This window comes from Paroedura picta, chromosome 3 (genome assembly GCF_049243985.1).
Source record: "Paroedura picta isolate Pp20150507F chromosome 3, Ppicta_v3.0, whole genome shotgun sequence".
NCBI classification, from domain to species: Eukaryota; Metazoa; Chordata; class Lepidosauria; order Squamata; family Gekkonidae; genus Paroedura; species Paroedura picta.
Genome location: NC_135371.1, coordinates 68,883,530 through 68,900,261, shown reverse-complemented (window position 1 = coordinate 68,900,261; position 16,732 = coordinate 68,883,530). Strand labels below are relative to the sequence as shown.

Genomic DNA, 16,732 nt, shown 5'->3' with positions numbered 1-16,732 from the left:
CGGATTACACCACTAACGAACCCCTCCCGCCTAGCGTGAGGGAGGTGTTGTTGCAGTCCTGGAAAAGCTCTACTAGGCGTAGTTACACGAATAAGTGGGCTAGATTTGAACGTTGGTGTCTATCACGACATCTTTGCCCATTTACTTGTCCCTTACCACAGGTCCTGTTGTACTTATGGGAATTAGCAAACTCTGGCCTGGCAGTCACCTCGGTCAGGACTCACTTGGCGGCGTTGGCTTCTTACCACGCCGAAGTACAAGGCACTTCATTATTTGCCCACAAATTATCCAAACGTTTTCTCCGTGGTCTTACGAATTTGTTTCCCCCCCGTCAACCACCAATCCCGCAATGGTCTTTGGAGGTGGTCCTTCAGGCCTTGATGAGTCCTCCCTTTGAACCCATGGGGTCCATTTCATTGGCTTTGCTATCCATGAAGGTAGCTTTTTTAGTCGGGATTACCTCTGCGAGAAGAGTCAGTGAACTAGCCTCGCTTAGGATAGATTCCCCCTTCCTGAAGGTATTCCCCTCCAGGGTTGTCCTCCATCCAGATTGGCAGTTTCTATCCAAGGTAGTCTCACAGTTTCATCTTTCACAAGAGATTTCCCTTCCGGTTTTCCCGAACCCACAGTCACCGGGAGAACAAAAACTACACAATTTAGACATCAAACATGTGATTCTTTATTATTTGGACAGGACAAGGGACTTTAGGAGGTTGTTGTCCCTGTTTGTTTGTTATTGGGGGCCTAAGAAGGGATGCAAGGCGTCTTCCCAGACCCTCTCTCGTTGGCTGGTGTCCGTGATTCGTGCCTCATAGAAGGCTGCAGCACTCCCATGCCCACTACACCTGTGGGTGCATTCGTTGAGATCTCAGGCCACCTCTGCTGCATTCCTCAGGCAGGTTCCTATTCGTAACATCTGCAGAGCAGCGACGTGGTCTAATGAAAGCACCTTCATCAGGCATTATGCCATTGATCTGTTGGCAAGATCAGAGGCTCGGTTTGGAACTTCGTTTCTGCATTCACTTTTTTCTTAGAGGACTCACCCACCTCCACAGGTATTTAGTTCGTGAAATTCCCAATGTGGGACTGCACTACAAGACGGAAAATGAAAACAGAGTTGCTTACCGTTTACGGTAACTGTTGTTCATTGACGTCTTGTGTGCAGGCACACATTCCCTCCCGCCTGCCCCGCTTAGTCTTAGCGTTTATCGGATTCGTTCCGAAGAGCGGCGGCAGAGAACTGAGGAGGGTGGGCGCTCCGCCCTGTGTCCTCGTGATCGGTGCGCGGGAAACCCGGCGCATGCGTGGTAGCGGAGCGGAGCGCCCTCTTTGGAGACTTTTAGCTAGGGAAAGTTCCGAGCAGCAGGCCTGCGCGTGCACAGTCCCAATGTGTGCCTGCACACAAGACGTCAATGAACAACAGTTACCGTAAACGGTAAGCAACTCTGTTTTTTTTGCCAGGGAAATTGCATCCGCAAGCTCTCACCCGGCCCAATTATTCAGGGTAGTTCGGTCACTCACCACCCTTGAGGGGCGCCAAAATACTAGACAATTGGCACTTGGCTGCAAGGCATTTGCGAGCCATTTTGCGGATAAAGTCTTGTCACTCCGTCGTGACCTTCCCGCCACAATTAATACAGTAAATGAACTGGAGACCTGTTGGGGTTTGATGGCTTCAGGCGGCTCTCTCTTCCTGAAGTGGACAAGTTGCTGAGCTCGGTCAGGGTGACCACTTGCCCCCTTGATCCCTGCCCTTCCTGGCTCCTCAAGGGAGGCGGCCAGGGGATAGGAGGCCAGCTCAGAGACATCAACTCCTCCCTAAGTTTGGGGGAGTTTCCTAAGCGGCTAAAGGTGGCAGTGGTTCGCCCTCTCCTAAAAAAAATCAATCCCGGGCCCGCAGGACCCTGCCAACTACCGCCCAGTATCGCATCTGGCGTTCCTGGGCAAGGTGGTGGAGAGGGCTGCGGCTGACCAGCTCTCGGCATTCTTGGAGGAAACTTCGGCACTCGATCCATATCAGTCGGGCTTCCGTCCTGGCCACGGGGTGGAGACAGTGTTGGTCGCCCTTTTGGATGATCTCCGTCGCCAGCTGGACAGAGGTTGGTCGTCCGTGTTGGTCCTTTTGGACCTATCGGCAGCCTTTGACATCGTGGATCACGACCTTCTGATCCATCGCTTTGCTGGCACGGGGATACGAAGCACAGCCTTGCGCTGGATACGCTCCTTTCTCCAGAACCGGACCCAGAGGGTTGCGGTGGGGGAAGAGTTCTCGCGTCCCTACGGACTCCCCTGTGGGGTACCGCAGGGCGCAGTCCTCTCCCCCACGTTATTCAACATCTTTATGCGCCCCCTGGCCCAACTGGTATGGAGTTTTGGGCTGGGTTGCCACCAGTACGCTGATGACACCCAGCTCTATCTCCTCGTGGACGGCCGCCCAGACTCCCCCCCCGGAACCATTCGCTAGATGTTTGGAAGCAGTGACTGAATGGTTCGAGCAGAGTCGCCTAAAACTCAACCCCTCCAAGATGGAGGTCCTGTGGCTGGGAGGCAGAGGGCAGGACCAGGCAGCGCGCTTACCCACCCTGACAGGAGCGCAACTTACTATCGCGCCCCAGGCCAGGAATTTGGGGGTGACCATCAATACCTCCCTGACTATGGAGTCTCAGGTCAAGAGAGTAGCGGGTCAGGCGTTTTTCTATCTTCGCCAGGCCCAACTACTAGCGCCCTACCTGTCCCGTGACCACTTGGCTACAGTGATCCATGCGACAGTCACCTCCAGAATAGATTTCTGTAACTCACTCTACGCCGGCCTACCCTTGTCTCTGATCCGAAAACTCCAGCTAGTGCAAAACGCAGCTGCTCGGGTCCTCACTGGTACACCTTGGAGGGCCCATATCCAGCCTGTGCTGAGGCAGCTGCATTGGTTGCCAATTGCTGCCCACATCAGGTTCAAGGTTCTGGTTTTGACCTTTAAGGCTATACGCGGGTTGGGACCCACATACCTGAGGGACCGCCTACCGCCCTATATCCCCCACAGGGCTTTACGCTCAGCGGGGGAGAACCTCCTGATAGTTCCTGGCCCTAGAGAATTGCGCCTGGCCTCGACCAGGGCCAGGGCCTTTTCGGTCCTGGCCCCTACCTGGTGGAATGAGCTCCCGGGTGAGCTGCGGGCCCTGCGGGATTTACCAGCTTTACGCAGGGCCTGCAAGACGGAGCTCTTCCGCTAGGTTTTTGGTTGAGGCCGGGGTCAGCAAATGAGTGCCAGCATTCCCCCCCCCCCGGACCTAGTAAGTTAGATCTCCTCCCCACCCTCCCTGCCGCTCTGATAGCAGGGGTGGGAATAATGAGAGCTACCGCCATGTTGGGATTGTTTTTAAAGTCTTTTAATGGGTATTTTAATGGGGATAGGACTATTGTGACCCGCCACGAGCCTACGCGGAGTGGCGGGAAATAAATCTAAATAATAATAATAATAATAATAATAATAAACTTTATTAGAATATAGCTTGATAAAAGTTTATAGAGAATGGAGGGCCTGGAACAACCATTAACTGTAAGCAGGAGGAAGATATTGCTTGCTGTCTCCAAGATTATCTTTAAGGCTGTAAATGTTGCTGATTTAGGAATATGCTTATGTAAAGGAGTACTATTTGGGAGCCAGCCTCAGGGAGATTGTTTGAACCTAGAGCTCTAACACTGCGTGACAGTACCTCTTCTGTGAGGTGTTACCCAGCCTGTCTTGATTGGGGTCAGCATAATTGCCATGGGATCCTGGCTAACCCGTTGATGGCAAGGTACTTGATGATATTGCGGATCAATGGAAATATATGAACTGTAAAACAACAATGTAAAACAACAAGTTGGGAATGTTACATCTGTGCCAGCCTGGCTGGGATGGACATCTGTATTTCAGCCTCTTTTCCCTATTTTGTGCAACATACATTTTTATCTTTTGCTTCATTCAAGATTCTTGTCTGATTATGCGAATTATTGGTTTCCTTGTGGATATCACAAAGAGCTTGGCTTTTTAATGAAAGATTATAATAACCAGTTGGGAGTCTGTGAGAAATTGAAACAGATGGCAGATCAGTTGGCAGACATCCCTCATCGACCCATAGCACAATATTGCAATACAGATACACATTTAGAGTTCAGAATTTAGCTTTCCTCTTCCTGAATGCCAGCCTAGTGCAGAAGCACTGGTGCATCTTGTTGTGCATTAGATGAACCTCTATTGCCCATGAGATAAATGATAAATGATAAATGTGATGATAAATAACCATAGCTGAAAGGTATGAAAGCCTGCTGGGGTGGTTTAGTGAGTGGAATTCTGCCACATCAATTAGCAATCTTAGGCAGCAAAAAATAAACACAGGACTTCTGTGAGAACAGTTTCAGAGGGCAACTGTATTGAAGTGCAATAAAACAGCTAGATTTGATTAAGATGGGCAGCCATGTTGGTCTGAACCTTTAAGAACTTTGTTCAGCTAGACTTGAGTCCAGTATCACCTCAGAAACCAATGAAATTTTCAGAGTATGTGCTTTGGAGAGGCAAACCTCTGATGAAAGGAATTTTAACTCACCAAAGCTGAAAATCTCATTGGCTGCAATGGTGATACTGGATTCAGAGCTAGCACTTGAGTGAGATGGTTATGTCATAAATTAAGTGAATTACAAAGGAGAAGGGAGTCCAATAAAAATTCCTATCTCAGTGTGCACTGTGGTGTTTAGGATGTTGTCAGTTGGTCTTGCAGATCTTGATGGGATATAGCAGTTCGTAGGATATGCTGGTCCCAAACCATCTAATGCTTTGTAAACAAAACCAGGTATGCTTCTTCCTACTGGGCAGTACAGTGACTGGAATCTCTCTTCTTGCAGGAGGTGATCGATCTGACTGGAGATGATCTGGCTGGGAAAACAGCTGTATACCCTGACTTTGGCGTAATTGACCTGACACAGACTGAAGATACAATGGTCAGCCCTCTTCACAATGGTGGCTATGTTTCTCTGAATCTAATGCACTCAACTCCAGCCAGCGTCCAGTCTGTGTACTCTCCTAAAATCTTCACCACTCTGGATACTGAAAGGACTCTTGATATGTCACTTGGCCAGTGGGACAAGAAACAACCTTCCCCCAAGGAAGATGCCATCCAACCAGCCTGCTTTCAAGGCAGCTTTGCGCTTGTCCCTAACTACAGTGGGGACTCTGAAAGCAGTAGCCACACCACTTACAACAGTGATTTAGGGTCTTTGGGGAGCCCACAACTGGGCTCAGATGTTTTATCTATTTCTTCAGCTAATTATAGCAGTGAGCATGAAACATTCCAGGACCCTGTAGATGACGATCCTAGTAGAAGTGTACCTGAGGGAGATCCTAACTCCCAGCTCTCTCTTCCTGATCAGAGACACTTTCCAAGCTCCCTTTCCCCCCAAAGTCCTCTCAGTGCCAACCCATTTCTAACAGAAGGTGACCACTTTATGGCAGAGATAAGTAACTCGACATCAGATGCTGTAAAGTTAGATGCTCAGGAACCTACTCAGAAGATTGACATCAATCTCTCTCTTCCTGATCAGAGACACTCTCCAGGCTCCCTTTTCCCCCAAAGTCCTCTGAATGCCACCACATTTCCAACAGAAGGTGACCAGTTTATGGCAGAGATAAGTAACTCAACATCAGATACTGTAAAGTTAGATGCTCAGGAACCTACTCAGAAGATTGACATCAAAATCTGGATGAAGACATTGCAGTATTTCCCAGGGGTGCCTGTACATCACGCCTTCCTCCACAACATAGTACACAAAAAGGATGCCAGACAGGTAAGTGGTTGGAGAGATTAGTTTCCTAGCCAGAATTTATATATCTGGGCTCCCAGTCAGAAAATGCACATATTGCTTAGGCTGAAACTGTTAATGGGATCATGCTATATAGACTGTGGTATGTAACTAGAAGACATCCATGGAGATTGTAAAGTAGTGTATCAGATCAGTTAGAGCAGGCTTTCTCAACTAGGGTTTAGTTGTGGCTCTGGAAGGGTTTCCAGAACGTGTGGGAGTTAATTCATTTTAATATATTTTTAAATTGGTTAAACATTTATAGCCCATTGCTAGGACCCAGGGGACACCAGGAGGTGCATATCATTCTGTCTCTCTTTCTCTCCCTCTCGCTGCGTGTCTCTGAGTGTGCCTTGCAGCAGGAGGCACAGCAGGTAATCAGGGCTGGTTTGTAGGAGGGAAGCAGGGCTGGTGTGCAGTTTGGGGCAGCTCTCTCTGTGTGGCTGTCTCTCCCTCCATCACAGTAGGGGCAGCTCTCTCTGTATCTCTCCGTGGCAGCAGGAGCCATAGCAGGTAAATAGGGCTCGTTCTTAGGAAGGAAGCAGGGCTAGTCAGCAGCTTGGCGCAGCTCTCTGTGTCTCTCTCTGTCTCTGTCGCGTCTGAGAGGAATGTGGCTAACGTCCAGGGAGGGAGGGCGGGAGCTGTAGGGGCAGGGCTAATCAGGGTGTAGCCAGCATTGCTGGCGGCTGCACCCTGATTGGCCCTATTCCAACTTGGACACCCAGACACATTCCACCCCCCAGGCTGTTTCACAAAGGAACCATGGATAAGTGTATGACCATATATGGTCATGTCAACCCACACCCCCTCTCCCAAAATAGCCAACAATTGGCCTGGATGGAGTGGAGAGGGGCCCCAGGTAAGTGTGTACACAGCTTGCTTCCCAACCATGTTCTCCACAATTGTGTCACTTCTGGGTTTTCTCAAAACCTGAAGAATGTTTCAGGGGTTTCTCAACAGTAAAAAAAGTTAAGACTGAGTTAGAGCATCAGGTTCTCCAGCTTGGATGTTTGGTACAGGCATTGGACTGGAATTGTAACAAGGGAGGTGATATCCTCGTACATTGTCTGCCTCCTTGATCACAGAACCGTAGCTATTAATGTAAGGAGATGGGAGAGACGTACCAATCCTACTTGTCTTGCCTACCCAGGTCCGAACCATGCTATTAAACTGAAGCCTACTGCGGCAAGACTGGGTGGCTCCTGGGTGATCTGTAGTACTGCAGCTCCTAGGCTGGGGCTAGAGTTCATCGGTCTCATTCCCCCAAATACATGCTCAGCCTCCAGACGCACAGAGCAAGGAAGCGGCTCATATGTTCCCCTTGTTACTTCATCCACCATCCTTCCCAGCAAGCCTCTCACTGCTGCTTTTAAGCCTTGGCCTGAACAAGCACCCTAGCTTGACTGACCTGCTGCACCACCTTTTAATGACTGCTGGCTTGGCCTATCTCCAGGGATGTTAAGCCACCCCAGCTCCATCTGGAATCTATCTAATCCTTTCTGAGCAGCCTTCTCAAAGCTGCTGATGTACACTTATGCTTCCAGCTATGCCTCAGGGCTTTCATTATGAGGAGCACCTTCTGGTAAGTGGGTTCCTTCGCTCATCTGTCCAATTCACATCTACCCCAAAAAGATGGGTTCTCTAAGTTTACATGCAGCCTGCTTGGGATGTGGTTGCACTCCTCCCATAACAAATTTTAAAACATTGGAATGCCTTCCTCGGGCATTATTTGGGGAGGGTTGCTTTTGAGGCACCAATAAATAGCACATGTTCACTGCTAGCAGCATCTGACAGCTGTTTAATTTAGAGATCTTTTCTTATTGTTGGCTACCAATTCTACCAATAAACATTAATTATACTACAGCAAACACCTTTTACATATCTCTGTCATCAGAGTTGCTGATATGCCTGTGATTTTAAAAACTTCAGGCTATGTGCAAGGCAGCCCTTGAAGTTACATAACAGAGTGTATTTCCATCAGGTCACTAAAGCTCTTTAAACAGCCTAATACCGAAGGTCTTAGCGTAGTGTGTAATTCTGGTGGCTTACTTTGTTCAACAGAAAGCCCAACCTATACCATCCCGTCGACTGAGTATGGTATCCAGCACTATTGAGGAGAACTTCTTCCGAGGGACCTTGGATTTCCTTATGGATTATGTATCCTCCCAGTACTACCTCCCAAAGAAGACCATGCAGGATGTGGTCAGACAGATTATGCTGAGCTCAGAAGTGCAACAAGAGATACAGAGAGATGCCTACATGCTGTTGATGAAAATCCAGGCGTATGTATCCCATGTGCTACCCTTATAAGATCATAGAATACTAGAGTTGGAAGGGACCTCATGGGTCATCTAGTCCAACCCCCTGCACTATGCAGGACACTCACACCCCAATCGCTCATCTACTGTAACCTGCCACCCCTTTGCCTTCACAGAATCAGCCTCTCCGTCAGATGGCTATCCAGCCTCTGTTTAAAAATGTCCAAAGATGGAGAACCCACCACCTCCCGAGGAAGCCTGTTCCTCTGAGAAACCGCTCTAACTGTCAGGAACTTCTTCCGGATGTTTAGATGGAATTTCTTTTGAATTAATTTCGTCCCATTCATTCTGGCCTGTCCCTCTGGGGCAAGAGAGAACAATTCTGCTCCATCCTCCATATGGTATCCTTTTAAGTATTTGAAGATGGTTATCAGATCCCCTCTCAGTCGTCTGCTCTCTAGCGTGCCTCCTATACCTGGACGGAGTGCAATTAACACCTGCACCAATAGCCAGGAATTTGGGTGTGACCTTTGATTCTTCCCTTTCCATGGAGGCTCAGATCATGAAAATAGCCTGGACGGCGTTTTTTCATTTTCGCCAAGCCAGACTAGTAGCGCCCTACCTGTCCTCAGATCACTCCCCCTACAATTATTATTTGTTTTTACTCATCCTTGGTAATAAGGCCTCCCTTCCATTTCCTAAATGACTCTTTTTTATTCCTCAAATCATTTGACATCTGCTTATGGAGCCAACTTGGCTTCCTTATGTTTGCTGTCTTGCCTGGGACCACCAGTCCTCACTACTAAAAGAAAACTCAGCCTTATAATGTAACCATATTTGGTTGTATCAAGAGCTTTTTCAGACACTCCCTGAATATGTATCCCAACCACATTTTACATTTGATTAAAAAGTCCAAGCAAGGAAAGCACAATTGCCCAATCTGGATGAGGTGCAGTAACCAGTGATTCACTCCGCCAGGAATTTGGGCATGATCCTGGATGCCTCCCTCTCTATGGAGGCACAGGTCATGAGAGTAGCGTGGCTGGCATTCTACCACCTGTACCAAGCCAAACTACTAATACTGTACTTGGCCCCAGAACACCTAGCCACAGTGATCCATGCAACTGTCACTTCTAGACTGGATTTTTGCAACTCACTACGCAGGCCTAGCCTTATCCCTGATTTGGAATCTACAGCTGGTCCAGAGTACAGCAGTTAGGCTCCTCACAGGAATGCCTTGGAGGTCCTGCTTCCAACCCATGCTCAAACAGCTGCACTGGTTACTGGTTAAAGTCCTGGTACTCACCTTTAAGGTCTTATGCAGGCTGGGCCCAGTGTACCTGAGGTTTACCCAGTATGCCTCTCTGTATATACATATCAAAGAGCTCTGCGCTCTGCCACCTCCAAATGGTTGGTGATCCCTGGCACCAAGGAAGCATGTCTGACCTCAACCAGGGCCAGATCCTTCTCCATCCTGGCCCCAACCTGATGGAATACACTCCCAGAAGAAGTCCAGGCCCTGTTGGAGCTACAAGTTTGGCATGGTCTGCAAAAATGGAGCTCTTCTGCCAGGCGGTTGAGGTTCAGCTGAACTAACATCATCTACTGGGCCCCCAGAACCCCTTGCCACACATTTTTGTCCACTGAGCAAACCAAAGGGCAACCCTGGACTGTGAATGTTACTGTTTCAGTTAGGAAAAATCATTATCACTAGATGTTAATATTCTTACTGTTACTACTGTTGTCATTTTGCTATTATAATTGAACCATGTTGTATCTGTATTTTGAATTCCAAGTTCTCTGTAAACCAACCTGAGCTGCAAGGGGAGTGTTTTTGAGGCACCAATAAATAACATTATTTATATAATAAATAAATAAACTACTTGGGGACGGGCTGTGAACTAGTGGTAGTTTGAATGCAAAAGGACTCTGTATTCTACATCTCCAGTTAAAGTATCTTGAGTAGAAGGTGGTAGGAATTGCCTTCTCTGCCTGAAATGTTAGAGAACTCTTCCTCCTCATCAGAGTAGACAATACTGAGCTAGAGGCAAGCCCCAAATGTCCCACAAGTATCTGTGATGCACACCCTCCCACAAGTATCTGTGATGCACACCCCTTTAAGACCTTCTACCCAAACCAGCCTTGCAGGAGTATGCTGGGAACAAAAACTTTGCTCACAGAATATCAACATCTCCAGAGGAGGTGTTTCCTGTAATGTACAGTGAGAGCCTGGCTATACCAGTAGTGGGAGCTCTTTTTCAGGATCCAAAGTACATACCAAATAACCACTGCCTTCTAAAAAAATAAAGAAGAAAATTTATTAAAAGAAACAGTAAAATACAAGGCTTAGTGCAGGCTTCAGGTTCCAAAGCACACAGAAAATAAAAATACTTCAGCAGTCTCCACTATCCTTCCTAGTTACAAGAGGAGGAGCATCTTACAGGCATAAAAATAAATCTCACAAAGGCAAGATGAATGGTACCTCTTCAGTCACAGTGGATAGAAAAACAAAAGAAGCAGGCTTTCACACAGCAAGGAGCACAGAGTGATGTTTTCTTCAGGTCAAGTGTGCTTCCCAAACCAATTATACAGTCACGAGATAAATAAGATGGTGACTTAATGAACCTCATCTGGTCACTCATCAAAGTTCACTCAGCACAAATTATCTGCAACATGCTTTTCCCATCTTCTTCCACACACACAAGATCAAATTGATCCAAATGACCATTAAGGATTTTCTGTTGACATTAAACACCTGGATGGCACATTCTTCTATTAAACATCTGGAGGATACTCTTAACCCTAAAGTTGCAAACTAAAACAGGCTGAGAAATGAATTAGGCCTGAGCATGACAGCATTATTTAAAGGCAGCGTAAAATATCCAGTCTACATATAACTGAGAGAAGGGCAGCCTTGCTGTTGCAGAATGTACTGTTTCCATACCTTACAAATAAACAGAACGGCATTGCTTATACACAACTCCCGCTTCCCCCACCACACACGTTCTAGGCTGGGAAGTGAGGTGAAAGTAAACGGTGCCTACAGGCATGTGGCCTTCCCACCCCCATTAAGCTGGAAGGAGAGAGTAGATTGACAATTGGAACACACATTGTAGATTTGTTGCAAGATCCATTGCAAGATCCAGGTTCAGATCAATCCGAATTCGGCAGGATTGAGAGTGGGGGGAAAAACATGAGTGCAGATAATACCTAGGAGGACTGAGACCTAAAACAAGGCAGAAATCTTGAATGTGATGTGGTAAGCAGTGCAAGAAATGCTGTTACATAAATATAATGCAGTGAGAACAAGAAAACAACAGCAATAAAAAATAGATATTAGTGTAGTCCACAGTCCCTTTCCCTCTATTGAAGCATCTTCCTGAATCATTCTGCTGTAATGCAGCATTAGTCTTATATAAAAATGGCCTCCCAGACAGTTGTTTTGCATAGTTTACAAAAAGCCAGATGTTTGGGGGCCTTCCTGCCCTCCTGGCAGACTATTCCATAGGGGGGAGGAACCACTGCAAAGAACATATGTTTGGTCTTCCGCTTTGTAGGGTGACACCTGTAGAAAGCCCTCTTCAGATGCCTGCTATCCAAGTGGCTCAGTGTCATGATTTTAAAAAAAATGCACAATAGGGCTGGTGTGATAATAAAAGACCTGTTGCTGTCTGTATTTTACTAAATCAAATAACCTGGATGCTAATCCCTGCTGTTCACAAGCTAGCTGAGAAATCAGTCAATCATACACTATGATGTGTGCCTTAAAAGAAGAATTCAGAAGGAAGAGTTTGGAATAATAGACCCAATTTTAAATTTCAGACTTCACCCAGCCAAAGCTGATACAGTGGTATGGGACTGGGACCTGCTACGTGAGGTCATGACAGAGCAGGTACGTTGACTATAACCCATTGAGTGAGCAGTATGATTGTAACTGCTGCATTTCTGCCAGTCTTTGCTTTGTAAGAAGTTCCCATGCCAGCCTCTTTGCTAACAAGCAGGTTTGAGTGAGCCAAGGCAATCCAGCATAGGCTAATTAGTATTTATTTCAGCAAATGGAGAAGGAACGCTCCTTAACTAGGCTTCTTAGTTCCCGCCAGTTAATCTGGGCCTGTTCAGTGACATTTGTACTTTTGGGGACAACAAAGCTATTCTGAATAGTCCAGGGAAGGGCCAAAATGAAGCTTGCCAAGAGCATAGGATTTTGCATTTTTGGCCCCCCCCCCTTAATTTGTATTCATTTCTCAGTGTTTAGAGATTAAGTCTATGGACATGATCCATAAAGCTGTTCAGCTTCTTATGCATGGGCATCAAGTCTTGGCATTCCAAGGAGTATATAAAAGCTAATTATTATGCAGCTGGCATGAGCTACTGCAGTAACCTCTTGTTAAAAAAATGAGACCATTTTCTGCTTGTTGATGGACAGAGTAAAGATTATTAATGCCAATGAGCTGGGTTCTAAGAAACTGTCCCACTAGCATTACTGCTTTCCTCTAGCATGCAAAGCTATTCTGCCAGCATAAGCCATTAATAGAAGCATTCTGTAAGATCCAATTCATCATTTTTATCCCAAAACTGGGCACAGACCTCTTGCACACTTGGCTAAATTTCTTCACTTCTTTATACCTCTCTCTCTCTTCAGTACGTAGGCTTGATTGAACAGTCTGTATCCCAGAGAGGTAGTGCCATTTTAGTTTTGCTACAATGAAATGTATGCCAGCCAGTCTCAGCCTGTTTTGGCCACAGCCCTTTTAGGAGGTCTCAGATTCCAGGACCCGCTTCGATAAACTGACTACTTGTGCAATGGGCTAGGCTAAAAACGGCCTAGGCTGAGAAAGAACTATACTAGATTTACCTTGCCTTATATATGCATGATATTTCGAGAACATTTAACCAAAATAAGCATTTATTTCCTTTTTTTTCTAAATGCATTAATTCAAGCACATACATGATTTCTTTTTCTTTCCCTTGATGACAAAGGTTGAACTTCCTAGCAGGTAATGATGTAATCTGTAATAAAAACAGTATTTCATCAGTTCAGTTACCTCCTCCACCACCCCATAAACCCTTTGGGCTCCCCTTCTCGCGTGTTTCAGTCTGTGGCCCTTTTCAGATGTGCCAGGACCCCCAGGGTGCCATATGGCCCCTGTTGAGAATGATGTTTTATACAATTTCATGCAGACATAGAATTCAGCATGCTGGAAATCTCAAGGGTTTTTTAAATTATTGTTTCTATGCTAATAAAAATGTTTGGGAGTGCATGGAGTATAACTGGAGAAGTTTTCAAAGCCAGAGGTAGATTGACTAGGTTTCCCAGAATATGGAGGTTTAGTGCCCTGCCTTATTCCTCTTGTAGGCTAGAAATTGCAAAATAAGGAAACCTCTGCAAACTTGCACACTTTATGTCGATCACAGAATTTGGCTTCCCTTGATACAGAATTGCATGAGGGGAGGATTTTCTTTTTTTCAACACTGAAAGAACAACCCTAGCTACAATGCATGGTTGCTGCCTGACCTATTCTGAGTAGATCATTCTCACTCTTAAGCTATGATTTTATTCTCTTGCTTCTCCAACCATCTCCTGCATTTGCACACTGGCTTCTGCTAATTAACTTCAGCACAAGCACTTCTTTTTGTCGTTCACTAACTCAACCAAGAGGGATCATTCATAACTCTTGCTGAATTTTTCTGAATCCCTCAGGAAGAAAAGTTTCCAGGACGATTCCTGTTCTTGAATTACGTGATCCAGACTTTGGAGGATGACTTCCAAACAACAGCCAGACAAGGGGTTCTGCACAGTTCAATTGCCAAGAAAATACTTTCCTGTGACAAGTGCTCCAGCAACATAAAGTAATTAGCTCCTACCCCACAGAGCCTACCTGCAAGTCAGGCAGCCAAAGCCTCAGGAAGTTGATCTATTAAAGTGTTTTGTGCTCTATGTGCTTAATTGCACCCAGGCAGCATTATTAGCTTGATAATCATTGCATATATGTGCTTCCATATGAGTTAGTCTGAAGTTAAATATTATAGAGAATTATAAAGCAGCCCTTGGACAAAGCACCCATGACTTTTTGCAATGGGATAGCTGGATGGCTGTGTTCAAGAGATCACAGCAACACATCACTAATGCTTATGCTTTTTGACTTAGGGAATTGATTGACTGGCTCGTAGCTGCAATCACTGGAACAAGATTTCCCCAGCATAGAGGTCTGCAGGAAGCAAGTCTTTTGTCAGAAATATCAGTGGCCAAGAACAGCACTTCTGTATCAGAACTTCATTTAGCCAAAGCTGCACAAATAGAAGATCTCTCTCTACAGTCTCAGAGGTAAACAAAATAATTTCTTTTTTCCTCTTTTGCAAGCTTTGTGCTGCAGTTTTTATCTGAATGTGCCAATTTTTCACTGATTGAATTTACTACTCTGAAGAGGATAGCTGGCTGTTGCTTCTTAGCAATTCAGGTGTAGTTTGGTGTAGCGGTTAGGAATGTGGACTTCTAATCTGGTGAGCCGGGTTCAATTCTGCACTCCCCCACATGCAGCCAGCTGGGTGACCTTGGGCTCACCATGGCGCTGATAAAGTTGTTCTGACCAAGCAGTAATATCAGGGCTCTCTCAGCCTCACCTACCTCACAGGGTGTCTGTTGTGGGGAGAGGAAAGGGAAGGCGATTGTAAGCCACTTTGAGACTCCTTCAGATAGAGAAAAGTGGCAGATAAGAACCAACTCTTCTTCTTCTTCTTTGACACACCGTGGAAAGAGTCTCTCTCTTGCTTGTGTGAAGTTGGTTTGGTGCTGATTGCTTTAGAGTCGTACAGGTTGAGAGGTACAAGTACAGAAGTAATTTAGCATCAGTATGGCCAGGGCTTCTGGTTAATCTTGAAATCTTTACCCTGCTTCTTCTCGGCACTCTTGATTGCTGTTTAAAGTGACTTCCATATCATTGGGGCTCTATGTTCCCTCTTGACAAATTGGATCACACAGTGCTTCAAGTTAAGACTGTACCTCCCTAACAGTATTGTCAGATCATGGTAAGTGCCAGCCCTGTAGACAGGATACAGATTTAAAAATTTGGAGGCTGTAGGAAGACACAACTACATAAAAGCAATTTTAATGGAAGACGCACTGTTGGATCCTAGTCCTTATTCATCCTCAAGTAGCAGTCAGCAACAAAAATTGAGTCCAGTAGCACCTTTAAGACCAACAAAGATTTATTCAAGAAGTGAACACTCTCAGACTAAATGGAACCAGAATCATAAGTGTACAGATGTAAGGCAAAAGTAAATTGTGGCAGATTAGTAAAAATTGTGGCATGCATCAATTTACTTTTGCCTTATATCTCTATGCTTATGAGCCTTGTTACATTTAGTCTGAGGAAGAGTGCATGCACTCGAAAGTTCACTCCCTGAATAAACCTTTGTTGGTCTTAAAAGTGCTATTGGACTCAATTTTTGTTGTGCTTCTTCAGACCAACACAGCTACCCACTTGAATCAGTCAGAAACAAGTTCTGCTTACCCCATTCCTATTGTATTTGAGCCAATAAATGTAATGCTCATCAGCCTGATTTATGTGACATCCCATTTTGGGACTGTGTGTGCACAGCCCAGCCATGGAAAAAATTTCCAGAGATTTCTAGGAGACTAGGAGCATCCCTCCTTCCTCTGACGCTTTACCACCAAAACGATCACATAACCAGGAGGAGCAGTAGTTCCTGTTTTCTCTTTTTGGTGCGCAAAGAGAAGGACTTCATTGCTGTTCTCTCTTTTTTCCACACCTCGTTCTTGAGGCTGAGGAGACTTGTTCTCTCAAACGTCTTTGTCATTAATAGTCATTCTAATGAGGAAGGAATGATGTTTAAGGAAGAAAGGTTTCAGGCTTTACACTTTGTTGTGGTTCAAAAAGGGCCTTCACAGGATTCTTCCAACTGCGGTTTTAAAATGGTGTTGATAAGCACCCAATCTCTGGGCTTTGTGTGTCTGTGTGGTGGGGGGGGGGGAGGTCATGCAAGAAGAAGAAGGAGGAGGAGGAGGAGGAGGAGGAGGAGGGGGAGGGGGAGGAGGAGGAGGAGGAGGAGGAGGAGGAGGAGGGGAAGAAGGAGAAGAAGAAGAAGAAGAAGAAGAAGAGTTGGTTCTTATATGCTGCTTTTCCCTACCTGAAGGAGGCTCAAAGCGGCTTACAGTCGCCTTCCCATTCCTCTCCCCACAACAGATACCCTGTGGGGTGGGTGAGGCTGAGAGAGCCCTGATATCACTGCTCGGTCAGAACAGCTTTATCAGTGCCGTGTCAAGCCCAAGGTCACCCAGCTGGTTGCATGTGGGGGACTGCAGAATCGAACCTGGCATGCCAGATTAGAAGTCTGCACTTCTAACCGTTACACCAAACTGGCAAGAGAGCTGCCTGCTCCTTCACAGTCACCAATTTACTCTGAAGGCATGATTTTATAGAACTGGTACTCTTCTAGAAGGTTTTGGCTGTATGCCAACCTGAATAAAGTCACATTCTACCTCTGTGGCTATGTCAGCGCTAAGGGAAAAAACCTGGAGGTGTTGCCTGACAGTGTCTCAGATTCAGAATAGCTCTTTTCTAAGGCTTTGGCTGCAGACTGCCTCACTGAAGGGATCACTTCCCCTTCCGGGCTGCTCTCAA

At 46.1% G+C, this 16,732-nt stretch overlaps 1 protein-coding gene across 4 annotated transcripts in view; it reads left to right on the top strand.

Annotated features, from left to right (window-relative positions):
* SIMC1 (SUMO interacting motifs containing 1) overlaps positions 1–16,732 on the top strand; it is a 50,784-nt gene that overhangs the window by 24,805 nt on the left and 9,247 nt on the right. For all 4 annotated transcript variants that reach the window (XM_077326350.1, XM_077326347.1, XM_077326348.1 and 1 more), the window contains exons 2-6: positions 4,879–5,817; positions 7,894–8,114; positions 11,913–11,982; positions 13,792–13,940; positions 14,239–14,415. In XM_077326350.1, the coding sequence (XP_077182465.1) occupies positions 4,972–5,817; positions 7,894–8,114; positions 11,913–11,982; positions 13,792–13,940; positions 14,239–14,415 (1,463 nt within the window). In that variant the 5' untranslated portion in view covers positions 4,879–4,971. The remainder of the gene's footprint in view (positions 1–4,878; positions 5,818–7,893; positions 8,115–11,912; positions 11,983–13,791; positions 13,941–14,238; positions 14,416–16,732) is intronic.